The sequence below is a fragment of the Gigantopelta aegis genome, chromosome 10, assembly GCF_016097555.1.
Source record: "Gigantopelta aegis isolate Gae_Host chromosome 10, Gae_host_genome, whole genome shotgun sequence".
Classification (NCBI taxonomy): domain Eukaryota; kingdom Metazoa; phylum Mollusca; class Gastropoda; order Neomphalida; family Peltospiridae; genus Gigantopelta; species Gigantopelta aegis.
In genome coordinates this window covers 66,064,096-66,078,777 of record NC_054708.1, presented here as the reverse complement: position 1 = coordinate 66,078,777, position 14,682 = coordinate 66,064,096, and the positions used below count along the sequence as shown (strand labels likewise).

Below are 14,682 nucleotides of genomic sequence, written 5' to 3'. Positions count from 1 at the left end.
AGACACAGAGAGAGAGAGAGAGAGAGAGAGAGAGAGAGAGAGAGAGAGAGAGAGAGACATACACAGAGGACAGAGAGAGAGAGAGAGAGAGAGAGAGAGACAGAGAGAGAGACAGAGAGAGAGACAGAGAGACTGACTCAGACAAGCGCTCTACAACTATATCCTGTACTCGCCCTGAATAAACTACAAATGCTGAATAAGAAATGAACGTTTAATAACATGAAAGGAACAAAGATACAAGAGTGTACTGGCGAAATGAGATCACAGATAAGACAACATTCCCATCATAGTATATAGTATGACAGGCTTAACGTGGGAAATACATAACTGTGTACATTACAAAGGTCTACCATAACGATAAATTATGTTTATGAAATACACAGATCGTTCACAAACGACGGGTGATCAGAAATTATCCAAATCAGAAAGGGACCCGGGCGCGAATCCATGGAGTGTTCGAGGTCTCAACATAGCCAGTGAAGCAGACATCTTGCAATAAAGAATTCAGAACATCTTGACGTCGTCAGAACATCTTGACGTCATCAGAACATCTTGACGTCTTCAGAACATCTTGCTGTCCATGACGAAGGTTCCGCGAAACGTATAAATCACCTGCTCTCACGTCGGTGATCACAATGACAGCATTGTATGGCTGTGGACTCCAGCATATTGATCACCTTCGATAATCCCCAGATCTAGCACTGATTGACTTCCATCTATTTCCTCACATGAAAAAGAGGCATCACGCAACTCACAGTGATGTCATTTCCGCTAGCGGGGAGTGTTTCATCCTGCAGGAAGAATCCCTCTTCTTCAGAAGGATCCAGGCAGTGCAGCACCGTTGGACGAAATGTGTTGTCTTCCAAGAGGACTACCTTGTACTGTTACAGGTAAGAATGCCCATAGAGAAAGTATGTCGCAGTTAGCCTAAGAATGTATTGATCACCCTTCGTATGCAAAAACATCGTGAGACTTAATGTCATAGAAATAAAAGAAACAAAAAAGGTACCACGACCCATTCTTATTAAACTTTACGGGACTTTGGTTGACAAAAAATTTCAGTTTAAACACCATATATTTGTTTTTAGAATTTGGAATAGTGACATCGATAGAGTGAAATAACCGGGGCACGTGCTTTTAGGGCCAGATCGGTTTATTCATGGGGTGGGGTGGTGGTGGTGAAACGACGCGTGTGGGTGTGGGTGAAAATTCAATAAACTTGTCCGCAACTCATGACGGGTGCCACCGGTGGGGCACGATATGCTCACCTTTCATGAACACCTGATGTCATCACTGTTATGACAGTGATTCATGAGTGCATGCTATTATAACTGTACTTATTCCAATGAGCCCTGTCCGTTGCTAGTTTTGATTTAGTAAACTAGTCTGGCAGTGGCAGTCCTCTTTGTGGCGGTGCAAGACGGATGAAATTTCCAGTAAAGGACCTCCTCTGGAGTGGCTGTCCTCCTCTGGAGTGGCTGTCCTCCTCTGGAGTGGCTGTCCTCCTATAGAACAGGCACTTGATATAGATTCGTGGAATCAGCCACTATTTTGCCAAATGCCAATTCGACTCTGCATTGTGCAAAGATACGGCCCTAATCATGTATTACGGTTTTGTCGTTCAGGTTTAATAAGCCTTATTCCTACTTATATGACTGACAGTGATCCAATATGGTGCTAGGCCGCCCCGATTTAGATTTTAGTCAGGAATTCTGACTTTATAAATGTATATGTTGAAGTCCTTTACTTAGTAAACCTTAGATATGTAACTACGTCGTTTAAAAAATAAACATTTCACATGATCATGACCTGTGATTAATTACAAATCTTTAAATTCTGGACTTACGACTTTTAGCCAAATATTTTGACTTATGTGCGACATGGACATTATTGGTGTATTATATGGGTAAGACTTTTGTTATCGTCTTGAGTATACATTTATAGGAACTGGATCTGGGCCTGTGCTTATAAAAAAAACCTTTATAGTCTAGACAAAATATTTATATGACGTCATATGTATGCAGTTTGGTAGGTGCTGCTATGACGTTAAAGTCTCAGATTCTACTAGTCTTCATTCTCGATTCAAAACGTTTTATAAGCACCAGGCCTGGTAACAATACTCCGATGAACATCACAAAACATAATATGACGTCGAGGTGTTTAGCATGCAGTGTAACGTAACAATATGAACAACAGCGGTTTGCTGATATAAATTGAGCAATGAAAGAAAGAACAGGTTATACAATAAACAAAATGGACAATTGTAAAACACAAAACAAATATGAACAACTCGAAAACTACCATTTAAAGCCGCAGACCCTAGTTTCAGTCTGTAAAAAATTGACACTAAGTTTGGTTAATCTACACATCTGTAACACATCTGTATACTAGTAGTTACAATATAATTAAACAAGTGTCTGTGGCGTTCAAACGGGAAAATACCCTTTAAAACAGACTCGAGCTCGTCTTCATAACCGTTACTTCTCAGAGGGACGTGCGTTTTTAGTGTTATAAAAATGCATTTAGTGGTATTACAAACACCAGGATGACTTAAAGTCCGAACCAAATTGTTAACAACTACAATAAATTACTCTCCTACCTTTAATTACCATTACATTTCCCCCAAATGTTGTATTGACACAAGTTGTGAAAAAACCATTACAGAGACACCGATTTCACATATGAGATTGTAACGATGTCGCCAGTATCGACTTCGCTGAGATAGCATAGGGCAAAATACATGCAGTTTTCTGCCGTCTGCCATTTTGTTTTTTTATTGAATACTCTTCAAGAGGGGTGAAAGCCTCCAAAGTATGTGACATAATTAATATAAAATCAATGATCTCTGCTTATTACTACCAAATTGTCGTTAATAGCAACATTAACTACGAAGCATGTTACCTCCAGACATGATATGGTAGGGTATTTCTAGAGTTGGGTTCTATTTAGGAAGTGCGTGGGCATGTTGTCTCGCGATAAGTTTTTATAACTCAAACGCGATTTCCTAGCATCCGGATATAGAAAAAAAATGACATACTTTAGATGACAACTTTCGGCTCTTTTAAATATTTTTACTAGGCCAAATATATAAATCTTATGCACACATACACACACACACACACACACACACACACACACACACACATACATCATATATATATATATATATATATATATATATGAAGTATTGGTCGGAAGGGGAAAACACCATGAGGGAGGGAAGGGTTGTTGAAGTCTGAAAGATGATTTATTATTAATATTAATTTTCAAATCAAAATTATGCACAACTTATTACATAAGATTCATTAAAAAAACCTGGAATGAAAGTCAAAAATCTGATTTAGCATTATGACGACCTATTACAACATATATACATACAAACAGGAATGATACACATTAAAAGGTTGCCTTTTGTTGATGAAAATTGTTCAATTTCGAAAGGTACCACAAAGTAAACACAAACAAAAGATTTAGAATAGACGACACAACATCGAATGCAACTGATAGAGATTAGTTGTATTATTACTGTCGAATGCAACTGATAGAGATTAGTTGTATTATTACTGTCGAATGCAACTGATAGAGATTAGTTGTATTATTACTGTCGAATGCAAACTTGTTTTATAGTTTTTCTGTAGTGTTATATGTGGATTGATGTTTTTGTGTGGGTTTCTTTTTTTTTGGTGAGTTTTTTGTTATTGGTTTGTTTTGTTAGTGAGGATTTCTTACTGAAAATGAAAAACATTTTATCTATAAAAGACAACTTTTTATGTTTATCATGTCTGAAATGAAACGGCTTCTACTATCCACTTGAAATCTATGCATTATATGTTAATAATAAAGTATACCACCGGACACCACTGTTTGCATTCATCCTATGCAGAAAGCTATATGTTTACCACTAGCTTGTTGTCCTAAATGATGGCACCTCGGCTGTTTAAAAAGAGGTGTGGTCCTAATTGCTTAAAACATTCATGATCCATAATATAAAATAATTTAATATCATATGCAATTCAAATAAGTTTGGTTGCTTCTGACCCGTCCACAACTGTTTGTTTCTGAAGGCCACCTAACAGAATATCATACCTCAGGAATGGTGCTGATGTGATCCGATCATCAACATTTAAATGATACAGATACCATGTTTCAATGTGTATGTAGCAACTGCATCTTAACAACGGGACCATACTTCTGGCAAGTATTTCATTTCAAATTTCAATTTATTTTCGTGTTTTTATCCCATTAAAGTTCAAGCACGCTGCTCTGGGTACACACCTCATCTACCCGGGCTTTCTGTCTATGACAGTTAGTTAATGGTAGTTGTTAAGTGGTTAGTGAGAAAGAAGTTGGTGTAATGTCCTTACACGTCTCTCTCCACTGAACCATTGAAGCTCTTCTTCTGGGTGTGAGGGGGTATTGGGATGTGAACCCAGTACCTTCCAGCCTTAAGTCCGATGGTTTAACCACTATACCACCGATGGCGGTACTGATAGTAACTTATTCTGTTTATATCACCATACATATATTCCTTGTGTAATCTCCACTCCTAATATTAGAGACCCTCGAAGGAAAGCCAAAAATCCATAGTCCTTTGTGTATCAGCAGTATCATGAACTGTAGACGAAACATAACTTAATACGCACATCTTTGAGCAAAGACAACTCAGGAAATATTTGTTATCAGATGCTGTCGTACGTCCACAGAAAATTCGTATCATCCAATAGCTCTGCTAGTTTTTCATTGAATGGTCGGTAAAAATTATCCAATATCCGGTTTGTATCCCTAAACATTTTGCCAATATTTTTGTCTTTCAGGCGTCTTTTGTTGGCAACTGGCTTTTGGAATATGTGCTCTTCATCTCTTTTCAGCTTTCCTGTAAAAAAAAAAGAAAAAAAAAGGAAAGTAATTTAGCTATATATGAACAATGCATTGAAAGTTTGTGATGAGATGGGGTTTTGTTTTTAGAACATTGTAGTGCTGAGTTCCAAAAGGGACCTAGAGGTTTATTTTACGTTCAGCGAAAGTAAGTGCTGCTAACGTTTGCAAAGCATTTTACTAGTCATCCACTGCACCGTGAAATGCATAAACTAAAGTACTAATCAAAATTATACCCAGGTGATTTTCCAGTTTTATATATTAGTTATGAAAATCCCTGGAATAAAAACCATAAAAATGTTTCAGTATTATCATGACCTGTTATGGTATTCAAACAACCGGTAGAAAAAATAACAATAAATGGCCTGTTATAGATAGAAATATGAGGTATTTACAATTTTACTGCAAAACATATGTAATTTGAAACAGACTATAACACCCAGATTGATATTGATTAAAGCTGACAGGTGAAATCACAAGTATTAAGCTAAGCAGAGGGTTGGTCTCAGGTGTGTTCAATATCAAAGTGGGTGTTATAGTCTGTTTCAAATTACATATGTTTTACAGTAAAATTATAAATACATCTCATATTTCTGTCTATAGCATTTGGTACCGGTTGTTGGATACCATAACAGGTCATGATAATACTGACAAAAAATTATGGTTTTTATTCCAGGTAGTTTTATAACTAATATGTAAGACTGGAAAATTACCTGGGTATAATTTTGATTAGTACTTTTTTTTTTTCTTTTTTTTTTTTTTTAATCAGGCAACGGCTGCACTATATATTTGACTGAACACAGATCTGGTTTATCTCCCCGTTTGTTCTCAGTTTAAGATATATAATAAGTCATGCCTGATATCCGTAACTCACGAAATACAAACTTTGGGAAGGAGGGAGGGGGTGGGGGTGGGGGTGGGCATAAGCTTGAACTCTATAAGCAAATCGCAGCTTTTCCAGATCTGAATCTGGACCGATTCTTCAAGATATTCCTGCACAGTATAACCTCGTTTATCACTCAATATTCGGTCGGAGGTTGTTATGGAATAGGAATATTAACAGTTGATACCACATACCACAGCTGTCTCTCGGTGCGAGTAGACGTGTCTACGTGCGCTCTCGACCTGCCGCCCCCCCCCCCCCCTCCCCCCACCTGGGGGGACTGATAGCCAGCTTTGGTACTCTGTTTCGGGTCACCTATACCGGGTCACGGGCAACCGTGTCTCTGGTATATGGTGACCCGCCTCCAAAGAAGAGGAAAGGAGGGACTGGAAGAGGAAGGAGGAAGAAGAAACCCGTGCTAGGGACGGCCCGGGGGGGGGGGGGGACAAAGCTGGCGGCTCAGCCGCCAGTGGCGGTCCCTTCTGTGTCGCCGCCCCCACCGAGTTCTCCGGAGAGGACGCGACAGTCATCGGCTCCCGCACCCTCGGACCGGCCATACTCCGCACAGGACATCGAGATGTTCCAACGGACAAGTGTGACACCACCGACCTCCACCTCCACCCCACAGACGACGACTCCGGTGCAGCGGTCAACTATACCGACCGCTCCCGTTGAGTCGTCACAGGGACTTGTTGTTGCGGCGGCGAAAAGGAAGGCTACATCACCGACCACCCAGCCAGCCAAGACTAAACCGCTGCCGGAAGCCGCCCCCCCCCCCCCCCCCCCCCGATGACGACGAATGGAGCCTTTCCATCAGTGGACTTCGTCGCCAACTCCATCAGTACATGCAGGGGGACACGCGTGAGCCACACAGACTTCGGGGAGGCTTTCTCAACGTGAACTGGAAACCACTGGATGACGGCAGCAGCTACGAACTACATACCAAGATCTTCAGTGGAACGAAGGGAATAGTCGTTACGCATCGAAGGGACCAGACCTACAGGCAGTGCATCCTGTTTTGGAAGCTCGACAATAGATCTATCCACAGGATGCTCAAAGCGGTCTGCGGCCCCGACTATTCCCATGTAGTCAAGAATCTGCGCCAAATAAAAGAACAGCTGCCGTCACTCCGAGATACTCCAGGCTCCCAGAAGTAGACCAACTTTACCTAGGACAGGTAACCTCCTTTTTGGGCTTAGTTGGACTTTAAAACTTTTTGGCCGAGCTTCAAAATTCTTATGTTTATTTTTTTATAAATAGTCCAACGCATTTTACTTTGGCGCCCGTTCAATTGCTCAAATCACCTTAAAACCTTTTCGGCCGAGCAGTCAAACTTATTTTTGGGTTTAAATTCTTAGTCCGGACATGATTTTAGGCGCAGTTATTCTCTGTAGACTTAGGTTTTTCCAGGTAGAACCGAAGGAATCGAAATTCAGCCAATCAGAGCATGGCCCATACTCGGTGTCTACTATTTTGTCCGCGCAGTTGTTGGACGTTACTAAATACTTGTATTCCAAATTCTGACCATTTTAAACTCAATCCCCCCCCCCCCCCCCCCCTTGTCCTGGACTTAGTCACTGGCGAATGTCAGAGATTAAGCCCATGACAGGCGTGTGTGAAACCTTCGTGGTATATACGCACGTTAAACCCTTACCCTGACCCTGACCACATACCAGCATAGTCAGTACACGGGTTATACAGGTAATGGAATATATGCACGTTTTAATCAGAAAAGATGTTCCAATGTTCGCATGCACATGAATAATTGTATGTGTGAGTTTGTCTATTGTTTGACGGGCATACAAAGGCCGTGTTATGCGCTATCCTAATGTGGGATGGGGCATATAAAAGACCCCTAGCTACTAATGGGAATAGGTAGCGGGTTTCCTCTTTACGACTTGTCAAAATCACCAAATGTTTTACATCCAATAGCCGATGATTTATAAATCAATGTTCTCTAGTGGTGTCATTAAACAAGACCAACTTTAACTATTTTTTGTCTATTGTTTTAAATGAAATGACACAATGTCAAGAATATGTGTGAGTTTCTCCATTGTTTTATATGTAATGACACATGTATATATGTGAATTTGTCAGTTGTTTTATATGTAATGACACACAGATATATCTGAATTTGTTTGTTGTTTTATATGTAATGACACATGGATATATGTGAATTTGTCTGTTGTTTTATATGTAATGACACATGGATATATGTGAGTTTGTCTGTTGTTTTATATGTAATGACACATGGGTATATGTGAGTTTGTCTGTTGTTTTATATGTAATGACACATGGGTATATGTGAGTTTGTCAGTTGTTTTATATGTAATGACACATGAATATATGTAAATTTGTCTGTTGTTTTATATGTAATGACACATGGGTATATGTGAGTTTGTCAGTTGTTTTATATGTAATGACACATGGATATATGTGAGTTTGTCAGTTGTTTTATATGTAATGACACATGGGTATATGTGAGTTTGTCAGTTGTTTTATATGTAATGACACTTGGATATATGTGAGTTTGTCAGTTGTTTTATATGTAATGACACATGGGTATATGTGAGTTTGTCTGTTGTTTTATATGTAATGACACATGGCTATATGTGAGTTTGTTGTTTTATATATAATGACACATATTATTTTTATATTGATTCTTCTTGTAAAATAAACCCAGGATGGATCCATTTATTTGATAAATAAAGTTGGGGGATTTAGGGGGTGTCTTTTGTGGGTTTTTTGTTTTTGGTATTTTATTTGACTCTTATCTGTCGGTGGGATAGTGTGGGAGTGGAGCAATGTGGGAAAAAACCCCCACACCATATTAGGTATGTGTTTTATTGACAAAAACGCACCCAAACCCCACCCACGACGGAATTCCGGCATACGTGTCTTGTAGTTGATAGCAATGAATTCCCCAAAAGAAACGGTAATGCACATATGCACATGAAGGTACTTTATCTCCACTCTCCTTCACGTCTGCACTGAAATTTTACACATCATCTTCCCAATGAAAATATTTACTTCAATCTGCAGTGAGCACCGACTGACACACGAGTCTGTATGTACTCCATTAAGAAATAATATACTGGACCCCAGTAAAAACGCACCACCCAATTATCAGCTTGTTATTTCTGTCGCATGTGGGATGTTGCTTTCTTACACACCCATTGGTGAGAACTTTATTTTTGATAACACATAGTTTTAACACATATATGTATGATAACAATTTAAAGACGTACAACTGGCTGCTCCTTGGTGATAACCTGGGCCTAACTCCACGAAGCGATCTTAGTGCTACGATTATCTTAAGTTTTTACGTTTTAATATCGTGATTATTTGGAGAGGTTTAGATAACGGTGTAACAGGCGAGCTTCAACGATTATAGCTGTAAATGGATGTTTGAACAATGAGAAAATGAATGAATGAATGAATGAATGTTTAACGACACCCCAGCACGAAAAATACATCGGCTATTGGGTGTCAAACTATGGTAATGGAAACAAACAAGGTGATGATCAACATCAACAGAAAAATTCAAGATATAAATAAAAACAGTGTAAAGAACTGTGCAAAATACAAATACAAATATCACAGATAGATACTGACTTTTACTCTAAACTTCAATTTGTGCTGTATTGGCCATTCTCAAAGAGAATGTTACACCCCTGCACCACGGTGAGGTTACAGCACGCGCATGGGCAACAGTGAGAAAACGATCTACCTGAAAATTTAGCAAACATCCGTCATGCGCACAACTCATTTCTTAGTGACATGATAACACTTCGAATTATCAGGATGGAGTTATCAGGTCAATAGAATAATAAGATCGTTTCGTAGAACGAGCCCCAGCTCGCCAAGACTGCATTGTGACGTATACGTTAACCTGAAATTGATTTGTCTGTCAGCTACAAGCACAAGGGCTGTAAATATGTTTTTGTCGAAAAAGACGTTGAAAGGTTTTGAAATCCTGGTTTTTGAGGATTTGTAAAAAAAAAGAGAGTAGAATACTACATTCTTGTCCGTTAGATACCATTTACATATATCTTACAACTCGTTGTTTGAAAACGTATCCAACTCGCTTTCGCTCGTTAAATACGCCCTAAAAGAACTCGTAGTTAAAGGGACATTCCTGAGTTTGCTGCAATTTTTAAGATGTTATCGACTAACACAGACTCTTTAACGATTGTAATTATATATCAAATGTATTTTTCTGCATATCATATTAGTGGCTGTATATTAAACGTTTTTCTGATCGTTCTAATATTTGTAGTACGTTAAATTTCAGTTTATTTCCTAAAATATATTTTTTCGTACGAAATTATTTGAAGACAAAATTCAGTTTGGGCTTCTTACAAATATTAAGACGACCAGAAACACACTGAATATACAGACACTAATATTCTAAACAAGAAAATATATTTAATACGTAAGTTTAATCGTGGAAATATTTTATTAGTCGGAAACATCTTACAATGCAGCAAACTCGGGAATGTCCCTTTAAATGGTATCCAACTACCAGTCACGTTGTATTTTCTATATGAAACACACAATAACCCTAACTCTTCTATACACTTTTTGGTTTATTTATTGCCTACCAGAATACATCCAGTTTGTTTTGTTAAACGACACCACTAGAGCACACTGATTTACTAATCATCGGCTACTGGATGTCAAACATTTGGTAATTTTGACATAGATTTAGAGAGGAAACTCGCTACATTATTCCATTAGTAGCAAGGGATCTTTTGTATGCGCCATCCCACAGACAGGATAGCACATACCACGGCCTTTGATATACCAATCGTGGTGCACTGGCTGGAACGAGAAATAGCCCAATGGGCCCACCGAAGGGGATAGATCCTAGACCGACTGCGCATCAAGCGAGCGCTTTACCACTGGGTTACGTTCCGTCCGTGTCGAACAACAAATGGCCTTTCTGTTTAACGACAGTTCAGGACATTTTTTTGTGTCAAACATGTCGTTATACCAGGCCTGTTGCTTATAAAACGTTTAGAGTCTAGACTCCAAACTCTAAAGGAGTCTGAGACAGTAATGTCATGACTACGCCACACAAATTGTATGCGCGTGACGTCATTAGAGATTGAGTCTGGACTCTAATAATTGTTTTATAAACACGGGTCTTGGTCTGGAGTATAAAGCAGAAACCCCGCAGCCAGGTGCGTTTTGAGTGTCGCTCGGTATATTTCAGTGGTATTTTTTATTCGTTTGTACCGCCAACCGTACCTTGCTATCGGCGCCCCATCAGTCGGTTTTCCGCCAGATAATAATCAGACGGTTAGGTGTCTCTGTGATCTCCCTTACACATTACATTCACCTTACTGCGCTGCTAATATTTCTTTCAAAAATGAGAAAAACATGACATAATTGGTTTGCAGTTCCGCGATGATGGCTTCGGATCTTAATGAACAAAGGTCTGCCAATTGTGAGACGTGTTTTGCATTGTTTTTCTTATGATATTTCCAAACTTCAGCTGAATGCGGTGGTGGGTGTATAGTATTTTGGGAGTAATAACCTACCCATTTCCATACAGTTAACATTTCTGCGTTGATGGCATTGTCCATTGAGCTATTTGTGTTATCCTGTCTGTGGGATGGTGCATATAAAAGACCCCTTGCTACTAATGAACAAATGTAGCGGGTTTCACCTCTAAGACTATACGTCAAAATTACATAATGTTTGTCACCGATAGTCGATTATTAATAAATCAGTGTGCTCTAGAGGTATCGTTAACAAACTTTAACTTTTTTTATTACTTTGAAAGGGACTGTGTTTGCTGCCATTGTAAAAGGTTTCTGACTAACAGAACCTTTTTAATAAATACAATTACACGTCTAATTCCTATTTTAAATATCAGTGTCTGACACTTCCGTGTTTCTGATAGGTAAAATCTAGTCTTGGATTCTTGAAACATCAGTGTCTGACACTTCCGTGTTTCTGATAGGTAAAATCTAGTCTTGGATTCTTGAAACATCAGTGTCTGACACTTCCGTGTTTCTGATAGGTAAAATCTAGTCTTGGATTCTTGAAACAATCAAGCGATCAGAAACACCCTGTATATACAAACACCAGATCAAAATCAGAAAATGCATTTCAGTGATTAAACCGGCCTCGGTGGCGCAGTGGTTAAGCGATCGGACTACAGGTTGGTAGGTACATGGTTCGCAGCCCGGTATCGGCTCCAACCCAGAGCGAGTTCTTAAGGGCTCAATGGGTAGGTGTAAGGCCACTATACCCTCTTCTCTCTCACTAACCACTAACCAACTAACAACTAACCCCCAGGACAGCGTGCTTGAACTTTAATTAGATATAAGCAAGAAAATAAGTTGAATGAAATGAATCAGTGATTTAAAAAAACTCTGGCGACAAACTCGGGACAGTCTCTTTTAAAAACGACTGGGAATTATGCAATCTAATTAAAATCAGCTCCACTATTACATGTGGATCTAACAGCAGCCCATTGGAGCTCATGTCCAGTTGACCTTTCATTCGACCAATCAAAACCTTACTTGCAAAATCATACCAGTGATTTGAAAAGAATTTGAAAACATTCGGGATTATGCCGAGGGTATACGAAATGATTCGGGTGAATTACGAAGTATGCTGGAAACTAATTGTAATATAAAATTGTATATAAAATTCGTTTAAAGACGTAAAAAACAACCATGATGGTATAGTCATAAAATCTGTTTATACTAGTACACAATCCAGAGTTTATTACTGCACTTTCCCCCCTGTTTTTTTAATGTTGAAATATACCAACAAGTTCGTCTATTGCATAAATAGTCTCGCCCGATATTTTTAGAATTTGTAGGCTCCCGAATAACGCTATAAAAGGCGAAGTGTAATTGGTCGATATTTAAATTGTTATTTATAGATGAAATTTCACCTGGACATGGGAGTCCACACAATACTGTTAGATCTGGTAGACCCAGTAGAGCTAATTTTAATCAGATCCTGATTTTTGGAGACATTTTAAAAGATTTTAGGCAAATAATAAATTACAATTTACTTACATTTTCTTGCTTAGAATATTTCTACAAACAATGCATTTAAGGATATCGTGTCATTTTGTAGTATCTCAATATTGATCTTTGTTTATAATAATGTTATATGTACAAATTTATTATTTCTTCCAACGGACAAACAGAATATGAAATAATTCGGCTATAAGTCATTCAGTATTTATTTATCCGTATAATGTTTTACATGTAAAACATGTTAAGATAGTGCTTTTTTTTAATGGGAAAAGAAGGCTGGGTGTTTATTTTGTTGGTGGAACAAACGGAAGTCTTGCTAGCGCTGAAAAGTCACGACAGTCCCTTTAAAGTAGCATTCCACCAAATAGCATCTCTTCTTAGTCACATTTTGAATTACTAATATTAGTGTATGATATACCCATGTCATCGAAGGCGTGGGGACACTTGAAAAAAACACCCCTGAACATTACACAGTATTTGCTGAACTAAAGTACTAATCAAAATTATACCCAGGTGATTTTTCCAGTCTTATATATTATTTATGAAAATCTCTGGAATAAAAACCATAAAAATGTGTCAGTATTATTATGACCTGTTATGGTATTCAAATAACCGGTACAAAAAATGACAATAAATGATCTATTATAGATAGAAATATCAGATGTATTTACAATTTTACTGCAAAACATATGTAATTTGAAACGGACTATAACACCCAGGTTGATATTGATTACGCCTGACAGGTGAAATCACAAGTACTAAAGTAGTGTCGTAAATAGAATAAAAATTATTTTCATCAATTATTTCTTTCATATTAAACTGACAAGTAAATATTTTGTAAATATCTATTCAATGATACTCTACCTCATTTAGCATTCACTTGTTTGGGCTGTCATTGATGTACAAGGTGGTGTTTACTTTTGAAATTAAAATAAAGATGTCAGTAAATAGGAGATTTGTGACCTTTATTGGAACAGACTACAACACATTTTGGTGGATATGTGTCAATTTCATTTACCTTTAAACAAACTTTTAATTTAAAACCGCAAGTTAACTGATTATTTTGAATTGCAACATAAATTATTAATTATGACCAGCATATTTAGTGAATATAAATTCAATATTAGTACATTAGAAATTTACACAATCTTGCAACCACTTAAAGGTGCTATATCAGAAGTTATATGTGAGCATCTGTTTGTGATAAAGATTCTCCAATAAAAATATATTTTCTACTAGTGGATAAAATTATTTCCTATAATTGTTTATGGGCATATAGTTAAAGGTGTAATCTTTAAACGTTAAAGCAAAATTTAATAAAAACATGATTTGCAATAGCTGTTATTATGCAACTTTGAGATAGCACCTTTAATACCGGTATAATAAATAACTAACTCAAAATGGTTCTTGACAGTTTTGCTCAAACGTTACTTATAAATGTCTACAAATATTTTGTTTTAGAAAGGGATAGGGGTAAACCGTCATCAGAAACGGTCGCTGACATATTGAAACAGCAATGAAATTGACACAAGTTGACCAAAATTTGTTATAGTCTGTTCCAATAAAGTACACAAATCACATGTTTACTGACAGATTTCTGTTAACTTCAAGAGTAAAGACCACCTGGTGCATCAATGAGAGCCAAAACAAGTAAATGCTAAATTAGGTAGACTATATTTAAATAGATATTTACAAAATATTTACTTGTCTGTTTAATATGTAAGACATAATCGACGAAAATAATTTTTATTCTATTTCCGACACTACTTTTTTTTATATAAGTGTAAGAATACATAGCAGTCCAGCATATTAAATAAAATAACTAAAATAATTATATAAATTTGCTAACAACAAAATGACTTCTGTTGTATCCATATAATCAATGTGCTAATAAATAATTTGTTCAAATCTTAATCT

The 14,682-nt window shown here is 37.6% G+C and overlaps 1 protein-coding gene across 5 annotated transcripts in view; it reads right to left on the bottom strand.

Annotated features, from left to right (window-relative positions):
- The window catches only part of LOC121383259 (carbohydrate sulfotransferase 15-like), a 70,138-nt gene that overhangs the window by 3,808 nt on the left and 51,648 nt on the right, over positions 1 to 14,682 (bottom strand). For 4 of the 5 annotated variants that reach the window (XM_041513164.1, XM_041513167.1, XM_041513166.1 and 1 more), the window contains exon 8: positions 198 to 4,873. The exons of the other annotated variant lie outside the window; for it this stretch is intronic. In XM_041513164.1, the coding sequence (XP_041369098.1) occupies positions 4,680 to 4,873 (194 nt within the window). In that variant the 3' untranslated portion in view covers positions 198 to 4,679. Of the gene's footprint in view, positions 1 to 197; positions 4,874 to 14,682 lie in introns of those variants that run through there. 5 annotated transcript variants of the gene reach the window in all.